Below are 14037 nucleotides of genomic sequence, written 5' to 3'. Positions count from 1 at the left end.
TAATTTTTATTTTCATTATATGAACAACACTGGCACATTATAACTGTCTTTGAAACATATTACCATGCCTTAATTTTGTCTTGATATTTTTTCAAATTATTGATTTTATTATTTTTTTATTGTCCCAATCTTACAATGTGAAAAGGCCTCATAAAATAGTATTATGTCATGATCATATAAACTAAAAGGAAAATAAACATAAACCATGTGTAAATATTTATTTATCCATTCATTCATTCATTCATTCATTCATTTAATTTAATTTCATTTCATTTAATTTCATTTCATTAAAAAAAAATAATAATTTTCAACATCATTTCCACCTTGACCAGCAAGTGGGGGAAGTCACAGTAATCCTCCTGTGATGCATGAATGCTGGACATTTACATATTAAGCTAGTGACAGAAACACCCCTAAATGTTACCTTAAAGAATATATGTCCACAAAACGTTTTAGCACCTCATTTTTTATTTTAAATCATTCATTGGAAATTCTCCTTTTTTCCATATGTTCTAATGTCCTTTGAAATGAATGAACATTATCTCTAATTTCCAAGTAGTCAGTAAGAAAATAACCTATTTAATTAAGAAAATAAATAAAAACAATTGTGATATTGTCCTGTGTGGCATGACTGAGTCCTCTCATCATATTTGTCTATCTAGCATTTTTGTCATAGATCATAATGCCTGGCATATGAAACTATGAAAAGAATTTCAGTCAACTGAACCGGTTTTGGCTGGTATGTTGACGATTGGCGACAAATGCACAAAGATATAATCCAATGAGTTGCCTTACCTGTTCAGCCACTCTCACCATCATATACATGGCTGTTAGCATTGTCGCCAGCATTTTGAAAGTCTATTCACTGCCTTTGTGTTTTTCTTCAGGTAGTCCCGTTCAGAGCACGTCAACCGTGGTTATACTCAGGGAAGTCAAGGATCTAGAGCTGCATCTTTCTATTCAGCCAGACACACTCAAACGGCTAAGTCATTTAAAGAGCTTTGCGTTACAGAAATAGGAGGCATGTAATCTTTTCCTACACGCACATGAGCGTCTATCCCTCTGGGTAGAGCTTTCACCTCATCCTGAGCCAGACATTACGCTTAACTTGAATTTCTTGAACTTGACTCAAAGGAACAGTAAGGAACCACCTAGAACACTCTAGTAACCTCACTGCAAAGTGATAAAAACAGAGGCAAGCACTAGTTTACACATGAAAGATGTACTTTTCATATAATATAGTATATACATTCATATACACTTTTATATATTACAGTGTTCAACATTTCAATGTAAGTTTGAATAAATATAATATTTGAATAACTATATTTTATTTGTTAAAAAAATGATTTCAATGCTTCTGCATTACCTGACAAAAGCTTTGCTTTCCACTAAGAAAACCGTTTGCAAAACACTTGGGTTGAGTTCCCGGGAAATCTTATGTTTGCTTCCAAAAACGTTGAAATATTGTTTTAAAGTTCCTCTCATATTATTATCATGGGGCTCTGTAAAATACATTTACACCAGGACATAAAAAAATCACATTTGTAAACAGGACTACCTGTAAAGCAGATGTTATTGATGTACATGAATGTTCAGAATCTCTTCTCAACTAATCAGACTTTAATCAGTCAGCAACTGTATAGATAACAGAAGGTGTGATGTCATTAATGAAGTCATCACTCTTTCATGGAAGCCAATCATGTTTGAAACCACAGCAGCACAATCCTTATCTAAACACCATAAATGCATTAAAAATGGAGAGCAATAATGATTAAAACTTGTTTTTTTTTTTTTTATTTAGTGCTTGCCTGTGAAAAACCAAATGTTTAACATAAGTTACCAAGCTTTTTTGTGAAATGTTTTACTTGAAAAATCTATTAATGCTTAAAAATAAATTGATTTTTTTATTTTTTTTTTATTATAAATTACACTTGGTTCGACATTTTGCTGACAAAACAATATGTATTATAGAAGTGTTTTAAATGATCACATTGCATCATGTAGGACATGGATTATTTGGTACTTTTTTTCTGCTGCATGGGGGTTGTTGTTTTCTGAGTGTGTACGTGATAAAGACCTGCATGTGCGTAGATACCTAATGAACGGTGTGGTGCAAATTCCAAAAAAGCAGACTGTATCACTCTCAAGGCTCATATAAAAGCTCAATGTCATGCTAGTCATGTCAGTTCCATGTCATGACAGCACAGCAAACAGCCAAAGAAGGCATCATACATTTCCGGTAAGCTTACTTGCTTATTTATTCATTTGTTTGTTTGTTTGTTTGTTTTAACTCCAAAGCGAGATGATATGGTAATATGTTAACAATGATACTAATGACGACATATTTTGTATAAAACCATTAGCAAAGTTTAGTATTTCAGTAATTTAATTAAATGAGGAATTGCATAGGTATGATAGTATAAATGTGTACTTTATATTTGACTTGAACTGAATGGATTTTAACTGATCTGTGGTTTTGGTTCTATGTTTAATAAATTATTCACTAGCGACTGCCTAATACTTGCTGAGGAATGCAAAATCAAAAGCACAGAAATTAGATTTCCATCTGTGTGGCTTGTGAAAAGCATACTTATAACCCTCAGGAAAGATGAATGTTTAGTAGTTGAGGATAAATTAATTTTGCTGAAAAATACATTAAATGCTGGTTGTATTGACAGTTATATCGTCAAATGATAAAAGAAAATGTGTGATTTTGATGTACAGGACACATTTATACACACTATTAGACATCCAACCAATAATGCAGCAACAGTCAGAAAGTAATTAGCCCAGTACGATTAACATAATTTGTCCCCCTAAGGCAAAGTGTCAACAGTTTTATTAAATTGTGTTCCTCAGATGGATGCAGTTTAGGAAAAGTTGGATATGATTTATCCTCTGTCAAGGATATGAACATATAATTTGCAAATACCTATCTGTCCTAAAAAGTAGATTAATGAATCTATTATCAGGTCTATGAATATATTATTAGGTGGTGTCTGGATGAACTCTCAAATTGTTGCTGCATAAAAATTTGATTAAATTGACTTTTGAGTTGACATTTGAGTTGAATTTGACTAAATGTAATGTAATCCAAGCTAAAGCTTGCATTTTGTATTTGCATGTTGTATATATTGTGTACTTGCAAGTCATTTCTTTACTTCAGAGTTATGTGCCCTCTAGAAGCTTGCTGTCTGCAAGTGAACATCACTTTACTGTGCCATCCCAAAGAGGCACAAAATCACTTTCACAGACTTTTAAATTAAATGTTCCCTCCTGGTGAAATGACCTACCCAACTCAATCCGAGCAGCTGAGTTCTAAGCCATCTTCAAGAATCAGCTAAAACACATCTCTTCCATCTTTATTTGACCCTTTAACTCTAGCACTCTCTATTCTAATGATATTCTTAAAAAAAACTTGTCCCTTTAGACTTGCACTCTATTCATTTACGAACTGCTTGTTTTCTTAAAAAAAAAAAACTAGCTTCTCTAATCTTGTTGCATTCTATCTATTTGTTGTCTTTTGATTTATTATACAATTAACAAAATCAAAAAAGGCCTCTAACACTAGCTTGCTCTATTCTCTTTCTATTCTATCTGTTTTCTTTTTATTTATTATATAATTTAAAAAAAACTTGCTACGTGTACTGCGTTAAGCTAACTGAGACTTGTTATAGCACTTGCATATATTTGTTCTCTTGTTGATTTTGATTGCTTCCATTGTTCTCATTTGTAAGTTGCTTTGGATAAAAGCATGTGCTAAATGACTAAATGTAAATTTAAATGTACTTGTATTCATTCACTCATTCACTTAGTTTCTGAAGCAGAAAGAGGGACATTCTTTAACATGTTGTTTTTGGCCGGCAGGTCAATGTGATCCTTCGGATTGTAACTGACAATTAAATAAACATTCTAAAACAATGTCTCTACATCGGAAGACTATCCCCGACCCGGGGCCCCTTACTACTGAGATAGGTAAGAGTTACCATATGCATCAAATTTCTGTTTCCATCATCCCATTATTAAGCATTTCTTTCCAATCTTTTTAGAAACATCATATATAACATCATAGTTTTCATGATTATTGCAAAATTATTATAATTAGAAAAAAAGTGATAAACACGGAATTTATTCACCAAATATGGTTCTCCTCTAGTGTCTGAAATTGACAGGGACAAGCATATTTTACTGCACATGCTGGACCTGCACAGGGAAAAGGTGGCACCTTTGGACCTTACAACAATGCAATATGTAAGCACTCCAAGCACTGAAGATGACCTTCCACAGGACCCAACAGAGCTCTTAAATGCATTCCTCCGGCGGCTCTGGCTATGCAATCCCCAAGCCCGCAGCACTTGCTGCAAGGTACCAGTAGGAGATTACGGTTTGGACATGGATGAGAATTCACAATGCGCTATCAATCCTTTAGACCTGGTTGCTGTCATCTACATGACAACAAATAGTTTCCTACAGCAAGAGATCACCCAGCGGATGTTGCAGTGCAACTTTGCAGTGCCTCTGTATCTTCCCCCTATTCACCCAGAAAAGAAGGGAACCATCCTCCTGTGTCCATTTAGAGGTGTTCTCGGTCAGTGGAAGTCACTTTCTGAGGGACCCATCATGAAGAACATGGCCGATTCCAGGATGCCATTTCTCTCCGCAGTGAGGCTAGGTTCCTGCAACGTCTCGAAATCTCGAGTACTCAACCGTGTTCTTGGGGGTCATGAGCTGAATGACTGCTTCGTAAACTGTGGTATGGAGGGAGGGCAGCTGACTCGAGTTCTCTCTGATGGTCTGGTGGAGGTTTGCTGGAACCTGCATTCAGGAGATTGTCATAACAACATCTTTTCTCGTCCTGTGCTAGTTGCTAATCTTCGTGGAGATGCAGCTGACTGCGAAAAACAGATGAGTCTTCTGTGTTACACATCTGCAGTCCTCATAGTTTTCTTTGGAAGTTTTGGTGCCAAGGAACGAGACCTACTTGCCTCATGGAGGGACAATACAAGTCACATGATTATAATCGACTGCTCAACATCAGTAGAGGATGGACAAGAGAATCAAAATGAGAAAATGAAGCAAAGGCTGATGAAGGATTTAGAACTTCCTGATGGAACAATGCTTAATGGCTGTGAAGGTGATGAGGAAGAAATTGCTGAGAAGTTAAGAGATGTTCTGGATCGCTTTATTCCATACCTACACACCACAAACCTTGTAGGTACAGCCGGTATGGCCAATGATCTCGACATTAATGTTGATGAAGATGAGCTCTGTCGAATGGCATTCAGTGAAGTTGAAGAAGTCCTCAGTGGAATTGAAGATGGAGTGTCTAGCTATTTGGAGAATCATCTGCCCCTGCAAGGTACCGTATGGAAACAGTTGTGTCAGCTGGAGAAGAAGGAGGCACGTCACCTACAGCATACATCCCAGAGCTTAACAGCGGAGAAGGAAACCCTTATAAAACAACTGCTTGATTATAAACTAACAACATCCATGAGAGCCTTTACTGCAGCTCTTTGTTCATTTGACAAAACCAAGCGGGCATTCTTTCTCTCTTGGATGAGAGTGAAACTTGAAGTTATGCAGTTGGATAACCTGTCCGATCAAAGGGAAGCAGATGAGGAACAAATGCAAGAACCTTGCATTGGACTTGAACATTTCCTTCGAGAGATGGGACTGGTCTACGAAAGATACTTTCGTGGCCCAAACAGTGACTTGTACGACATGTTCGGCTTACCATATTTAGGGGCTGAACTACTCTTTTATGGAGTTCCCCTTGAACTCTATGATGGGGATGCCTCAGTTTTTCCCATGAACTGGGTATACAGTGTTCTTTACGAGGTACACAAGCAGCTGCCAAAGTTCAGTCGCATGAGAGTTCTGACAATCCTAGGTTTCCACAACTCCAAGAACGCAGAGGTCTTATCTGCCTTGTTTGGGGTCAACTTCCCAAAATGGGGTAGAAGGCATATCAAAGGGGCATGCATGCTTCTCCTCAGCCTACCTGACAACTTCAGAATGGAGATGGACTGTGAATTTCTGTTGTTGATTAGCACAGAAGGTTTGAACGCCCAAACAGAAAGAAGCCTTGTGCATGCCAGTGAACTGGCTACCTTTGTCAGTGGGCTGAGTGACATTACACTAATAAATCTACCAGATGAGGACCAGAACGAAACAAGAAGCAACCTTCAGATTGCTGTCAACGCTATTCTCTGCACACGAAATTTGGAGAGAAAGACTACCTTCCAGGTTGCTTCAGAGGGAGCAGGAATGGATGGAAAAATCATGAGTTGTGTAATTGATGTACTGACCACAGGACAGCTCCCAAATGAATCTCAAAGAGAAACACTTCCCACAAGTGAAAGAAGAGGTATAGGCAGCAGCTCTGTGACTTCAAAAAATGATAAAATCTACAGTGATGCAATTCTCAGACTTAAGAAAAGACTGTTGACTATGTTTCATGAAAAAGCAACAAATGGCCAGCCAACCTGCTTGGGTGCATTTATGGAGCATATGTTAAGTCTGTGGGAGTCAGTGAAAAATGAAAATTTTGCCATAAAGTTCGGAGAAACGGCTACAGCTGATGCCATCATTGGCCTCTGCAGAAAACTCGTACAGGGAGAGAGGCAGCTCAATGATCAACTGGATATTTGGGTGGAAGCATTGGACAATCACATAACAGAGTTAAAAGAATTGGCATACCAAAGTGGAGAATACATGGATTCAGATAGGCTGCTCAGAATCTTGAGAGACGAAGCAGCTACCCAAATCAATACAGAGAGAGACCATATTAAGGCAAGTCTCTGGGACTACCTTAGGCAGGAGGATATTGATATTGGCCTTGTGGACAATTACAAAGTAAGCCTTCACAAAAAAGTAGACCACATTCAAGAACAAATGACATATGATGTTGCCCAGAAACTTGAGTCTGCTACCATTTGTCATGATATGACAGTTAAGATGCACGCCTTATTGACATCACTTGAAGCAGCCCTGGAGGTCAGGTTACGTTCACTCTTGCAGACCTGCAAGAACAATAACTGTGTGATTGAGGACAAGGAGCTTGAACGTGAATTTGTTAGTGTTTGGGAAAATATCCCATCCAACATGAACGATCCCCCCCTAGAGACACAAGAAATCTTTGCAAGGATGGTGGAGCAGCTAAAGAAAAACATAAGTGATCGTGGTCTAAAAAAACATAACATAAGACTCCGAGATGCAAACCAGCTCAATGGCTTTAAAGTGAAGACTGCCCATTTTGCTTTGAGTAGTAAGGTGAAGAAAACACTGAAGTACAATAAGGATGTTGCACAAAGATTCACTAATAATTTGATAGAAGACTGCGACAGAAGAGTCTCAGATAAAGTGTGCCACAAAGAGGGCTACTCAGATAGCTATATGAGAGAGTTGCTTGCAATTATGGACAAAGGTCTAGAAGTTTTAAAAGGTGAGCCATTCGTGATGAGTCCCAAATTTGAAGTGGATATCAAAGGATACGTCTGTGGCAAAGCAGCAGAGTCCTTTCAAGAGGTGCAGGATTCATTCATAAGGGAAAAGGAAATAAAAGAGAGATTCCTAAATGAGACCAGGGAGAGGCACATGTTGAATTTCATATATCAGTTCCGAAAAAGGGACCAGTGTCAAAAAGCTGCTCAATCTTTCACCAATCAGTGCCTCAAGCCAACAGTCGAAGACTTCATCTACAACAGCTTGGAGAGACAGATATTTAATGATGTGCTCAAGAACAAAAATGCACAACTTTATAGCTCACCAAAGAAGTTCCACTACAGTCTTCTTAAAGAAATGCTGATAAAGGACAGCTTTGAGGATTTCCATGAGTACCTTCAGTCCCATGAGAGCTTCTGCCGGAAGAGTATTGAGAACTTTATCAGAGCTCATCTGTCAGGTTCTGTTATGATCGAAGACCGCAGGGAACAGCGAATGCACCAAATATTTGATTGGGTAAAGAAGTGCATTAATCAGGCATCTGAAGCTAGTAGTGGGGCACAGAGAAATGTTAGACAACTACTTGAGGAAGTTTGTGCCAGCCTGGCGAGTCTAGGAAAAATCACTATGCCAACTCAAATCTTGAAGAAACCTTTGTTTGACATAAGTACGCATCGTGAACATTTCTTTGCAAACCTAGAGGAATCAGTCTCTGAGCTATCCTCATCAATTGCTCAGGAATTTATGGAGAATGAGGATGTCATTGAAGTCCCGGATGACCTCCCTGATAAACTTCAGGACATGCTATATGAAAGAGTCAAGGGGTGCGATAAGCGCTGTCCTTTCTGCAAAGCTCCATGTGACCTGGAAGAAACAGAACATCAAGTGCACGAAGCGGTGGTGCATCGTCCCAAAGGTCTAGTGTGTTATACCAATGCCAACTCTACCACTCTGTCTCACAACACCTGCTCTGCAGATATTGCAGGACAAAACCAATTTCAAAACAGAGATACAGCGGGCCGATCTCTGCCCTTTAAGGAGTACCAATCTATCTACCCAGACTGGAAAATTTACCCAGAAGATTCTAGGAATAACGGGGCTGCAGTCTACTGGAGATACGTGTTCATGAGGTACAACAGGAGATTTGCTCAAAAATATCAGTGTGCACCTGCAAAATTACCTGAAGCATGGGGAAATATCACTCAGAGGGAGGCACTACAGAGCTTGAGGGAGGCCTTTCAAATTACAGAGTGATAATGTCCTGCACCAGCTTTATTATGTACATGTCTGTTTTTCTGATGATTTTACTTCAGCCGATAAAACAGTTTACTAATACAGAGCTTCAACACTATTACAGAACTCTAAATAAAATCAACAGAAGGTGAAATTCTGATTCATCACTTATATGCCAGTTGATGAAATAATTGATTAACTCTTTCCTGTAATAATGTGGTTTAAATACAGACTGATATATTCAATAATTTGCATCTTAAATATGTTTAGTGTAAAAATCTAAACATAATTCAGTAATATTCACTGTTAATGTCTTCTGATACACTTCTAATCAGATGTATGCCAATATGGCACTGTTACTCTTTTGTCATTATGAATGTTGCAATGTCTTCATTACAAATAAACAAACAAAAAAAAACTTAACAGCAAAACTATTTCATTAAAAATTACCTTAAAACCTATTTTTTCTTCTTCTGTCTCATTTCTTTATCATATTTACATTGCATGTAAGGTAGATGGCTATAAACAACTGATTGTTCATTGTTTTGTAAAAAATATGAAGTATATTCAAAATTCTAAAATTGTATTGTATTGTCTTTTTTGTTTTTGAAAAAATGCAGAGCTCTAAAAGGGCAATGTAACGATAACTCTATCATAATCATGGGATATTAGGTTTCACAAGCCACTTAATTAATGCTATAATTAATGCTTACAAAATGTATACAAACTGCACAGTAAATTCAAAATTAATTTGAATCATGATAAAAGTTTTCTTGAAAACCTAATTTTCACTGGAAGAGGAGAAAGTAGTAAGGGAGATGGGACAGTTCTGGTATGGAGTGGCGAATTTTAGTTAAATTTGGTTATGTTATTGAATGGGTGTGTTAAAGGAATGTGCCTTGTACTGAGACTAAGTATCTCATGCAACCCCAGTGCTGGTACACACTCTCTCCTATGGGAAATTTAGTGTATCCATTTTACCTAACCTGTATATCTTTGGAGTGGGGACATATACCAACACGAGGAGAACATGCAAACCAAACCCCCTTCAGAAAGCCTTCCTGCCTCAGCCAGGACTCAAACCAGGGATCTTCTTGCTGTGAGGTAACAGTACTGTCAGATGTCATTAACACTGGAAGGAGAAAAAGTCATCTACAGCAGGAGCTAGAATTGTATTCACATATATGTCACACTTTATACTGACTTGTTTGAAAATAATGCTATTCTCAAATCATAATAAACGAATGCATTACTACATATAATGACATTTCTAAACTTGTCACTTTTGCACTTCTCATTTACATCAGATTTTGGGAAAACTCTGTTCTGTGGCATAAGAATGTGCTTTCAAGTAAAATGGAACGTTTAAAGAAATATACAAAACAGACGCTTTTATAGTCTGTATTGGTGCTGTTTGAGCTCCTACATGGACAACGTGGATTAACATTATGATGCATTATGATGCCATGTGACTTCCTAAGTGACAGAACGTTCCCATTAAGAGCTACTCATATTCTGGTATAAATGATTAAGCACTAAATGATTAGTACATTTTATGTACAGAGCTCTAGTAAATTTAACATGGACTTCTCTTGGATGTTTCCATATTTTGGTTCTTCTCAACCTGACCTGAAGCCAGGGGCGTAGATGACGCGGGGGACGTGTCTCCCCCCCCTCCCACTTTTAATGTCACGTAAATTCGTCCCTCGCACTTTTTCAGGCAAGTGTGTTTGCATAGAGGTTTTCAAGAGCGGTGTCAATAAATATAGATTTAAATTCAATAAGGCAAGATGAACATCGCGGAGCGCAAAACACTCCATGAAGTGTATGTTTCATTCATACTCGAAGATGGAGGGCGCTCTCGCGCAGAAAGTCGTACAAGGAAATCACAAATATGGACAAAAGCGTCTATCGCTGTATGAAAACAGTTGTTTACTTTTCACAGAACAACAGAAACGTTTGGCAACATGTGTTACATTAACGTGTTATGTTAACTGAAAAACGAGACGGGTCACAGGCACTACCATATATCATAGCAAACTTTACTTCCTGTCTGTTCACCATACATATGTGTCTGGGTAACCCCAGACCTTAAACAATTATTCCCTTTACAGAACACCTCCCCTGTTAAATAAAAAAGCCCCCCTTTTCAACTCTATGCAAAAAGCAATATACTCTAATAACTCAACACATTATCTTTCCCCTTATTTCAGAACTTTTCCTTTAACTTTTTTTTTTCTCTACAAGTCCATCCTCTTAGGTGGGTGTGACACTCTTCCTGAGCGGGTCACATAAGAATGTCCTTCAGTTTGTTCTGCAACAGGCATGGGCTGCTCGTTACTCTCAGACTCAGTATCCGATGATGGCACTTGTTCTGACTGATGGATCGGGCGTAGATGAGCCCGGTTTCTCCGAATCACTCCATCTTCTGTGCCAATCAGATAAGATCTTGGGGCTGACGACTGAGACACCACAGATCCCTGCATTTTCTCCAACGGCAACCACACATTTTGTCCTGGCTGCAAAACTGGGAGGGGCCGGGCCCTATGAAGACTGTTGTAGTACTGCTGCTGTTTTCTCCTTCCTTTTGTTTCATTGCACCGGAACTCTCTCATTCCCGGCCAGCATGGAGACAACTTTTTCGGGAGCTGAGGTAAAGTAGTGCGGAGTTGCCTTCCCATAAGCAGCTGTGCTGGTGAATATCCGTTCCCTGGTGGCGTGGAATGATATGTCAGGAGTCTTCTTTCCTTATCTCCTCCTCCTTTCCACAGGCCTTTACCCACCATACGCTCTGCTTCTCCATTTGCTTGTGGAAACAATGGGCTACTTGTCACATGATCGAATCCGTAGTCAGTTGCAAAGTCCTTAAAGAGAACTGAAGTGTACTGGGGTCCATTGTCTGACACCACTATTTCTGGGATGCCATGTCGACAGAACACCTCTTTCAGAGCAGATATGACTGCCCTTACCAAAAAGTAGTATACTTCAAGTTTATTTGGTCGACATTTTATTCCATAATGTTACATAGTTTTGATGCTGTTTTATGTCTGATGATTGTGTTAGAATACATGTGGAAGCATCTGTTGTTTCGGTTTCTTCTTCACTTGTGTTTTTTGGAAATTCTGTACAGAAGATGTGTATTAGCGCCCCCTACAGTATAACAATGAAAACACGGATTCTAGGAGCACAATTATAGCTAAAATATATTTAGACTTTTTCTAAGTATAAGTCAAGTATACTTAAATGTAATTTTAAGTATATTTCTGAGAAGTACATAAAGCCCATTTCTGAGAAGTACATAAAAAGTAGACTAAAAGTATACTTTCCTATTTTTAGTTTAAAAGAAGTATACTAATAGCACACTTGAATAAACTTATTTTTCGTAAGGGTGTGCTCGAGGTAGATACTTTAAGTCTTGCCACCTCAATGTACCAAGAAAAATAGTCAACGACAAGCTGATAGTTCTCTTTCTCCCAGAAGAAAAGATCAGTACCAATACGTTGCCATGGTCTTTCTGGAATGGGTGTTGGCAACAATGGCTCACTCCACGCATTCATGTGTTGAGCACAGATACTACATCGTTCCACCAGCTGGCTAATGTGTACTGACATACCCGGCCACCACACCGACTGACGTGCTCTGGCCCTGCATTTTACAATTCCTTGGTGGCCTTTGTGAAGAAATGTCAGTATCTCTTGCCACGTGGATCTGGGTATGACAATCCTTTGTCCTCTCAAAAGGAGGTCTCCAGCTATGGAAAAATGCCCTCGTTCTTGCCAATATGACCACAGCTCTTTCTGCAGGTGACTTTTTTCTGGCCACCCAGACTGGCAGTACTGGCGGATTTTTTCACAGACTGAGTCAGCTTTTTGTTCTTCAACTATTTGTTTCAGCCTTGTTTCTGTGGCTGGCAAGCCTTGCACAACTGAATCAATGAACACCTTCAGATATGCCTCTTGCTCCATCTCCTCTTCTGTGAGCGTGTGCTTAACAGGTGCTCTTGACAGCACATCTGCTGTGATCAGCTGCTTTCCAGGCACATGAATTATGTCATAATCGAAGCGCATCAGTCTAAGATGAAATCTTAAGACACGTGGAGGGAGTTGGTCCAATGCTCTGGTGCTCAGCAAAGAGACTAGAGGCTTGTGATCCGTTTCAAGGGTGAACTTTAACCCCAACAGATAGGAAGAGAAGCGTCCGCAAGCCCACGTCGCTGCTAAAGCTTCCTTCTCTATCTGCGTGTAGTGTTTTTCTGCTTCTGACAACCCTCGGGAAATGTAGACCACCGTCTTCCATAGTCCATTCTCAGGTTGTTTTTGGGTCAGCACTCCTCCTAACCCGAACGACGAAGCATCTGCTGACAGTCTAGTCTCATATGCTGGGGAGTACTGGGCCAACAGTGGCGTTGAGCTGAGCTCTTTCTTTAGTTTCTGAAAGGCCTCTTGTTGGGGTGTATTCCAACACCATTCATTCTTTTCTGACAACAGATCTTTCAATGGACATGTGAATCAAGCCAGGTGTGGCACAAATTTGCCCAGATAGTTTGCCATGCCCATGACCCTCCTAACATCAGCTACACAGCTGGGCTTAGGCATATCCATTATCGCTCTTACCTTGCTAGGATCAGGTGCAATTCCATCTGAAGTAACACTGTGTCCAACAAACATTAACTTGTCCTTGGCAAAGACGCATTTCTAATTCAGTGTTACTCTTTTCTCTTCAAGTCTGCTCAGAACCTAATGCAATCTTTCGTTATGTTGCTGTAGGTTTTCCCCATAAACCACAATATCATCTGCATGACAAACTACTCCTGCGCAGCCCTCCAGCATCTGTGTCACACGGCGCTGGAAGTGTTCCAGGGTCGACGAAATCCCAAACGGTAACCGGTTAAAAGCGTACCGGCTTAATGGCGTGATGAAAGTGGTCAGGAGCGAACTTTCCTTTGTCAAGGGAATTTGCCAAAACCCTGATGTGGCATCAAGCTTCGTAAACACTTTAGCCCCGTCAAACATGGCTAGCGTATGATCGACTGCTGGTAAGATGTGCCTCTCGCGACGCACCCACTTGTTCAGGTGAGTTAGATCTACAGACAATCTAATTTTCCCCTGAGCTTTAGGCACAACTACCAACCCTGCACACCATGGAGTCGGCTAGGTGACCTTGGATATCACTCCTATGGATTCCTTGCGTTGCAGTTCAACTTTCACTATGTCTCGCAAAGGGAGTGGAACTCTACATTGAGATGACAGTGCATAAGGTGCACTGCTCCCTGCTCTAGTTCAATCTTGTACGGCTCTTTCAATTTTCCCAGCCCTTTGAAGACAGCTGGATAGTTAGTGACAAAATCTTCTGTTTTAG

At 39.4% G+C, this 14037-nt stretch overlaps 1 protein-coding gene and 1 long non-coding RNA gene across 2 annotated transcripts in view; one reads left to right on the top strand and one right to left on the bottom strand.

Annotated features, from left to right (window-relative positions):
• The window catches only part of LOC107699230 (uncharacterized), a 10726-nt gene extending 9734 nt beyond the window's left edge, over positions 1-992 (bottom strand). The window contains exon 1 of the long non-coding RNA XR_001635434.1: positions 796-992. This is a non-coding gene — a long non-coding RNA (uncharacterized LOC107699230). The remainder of the gene's footprint in view (positions 1-795) is intronic.
• Positions 993-3923: 2931 nt separating this feature from the next.
• LOC107699209 (interferon-induced very large GTPase 1-like) lies at positions 3924-8700 on the top strand. The gene is made up of 2 exons (XM_016500406.1): positions 3924-3978; positions 4160-8700. Exons 1-2 carry the CDS (start codon positions 3924-3926, stop codon positions 8698-8700), a joined length of 4596 nt encoding a protein of 1531 aa, XP_016355892.1.
• Positions 8701-14037: the final 5337 nt, after the last annotated feature.

The sequence above is a fragment of the Sinocyclocheilus anshuiensis genome, unplaced genomic scaffold, assembly GCF_001515605.1.
Source record: "Sinocyclocheilus anshuiensis isolate Anshui unplaced genomic scaffold, SAMN03320099.WGS_v1.1 scaffold242, whole genome shotgun sequence".
Classification (NCBI taxonomy): Eukaryota; Metazoa; Chordata; class Actinopteri; order Cypriniformes; family Cyprinidae; genus Sinocyclocheilus; species Sinocyclocheilus anshuiensis.
Note: the sequence above shows the minus strand (reverse complement) of the source record. Positions and strands in the feature narration are given on the sequence as shown.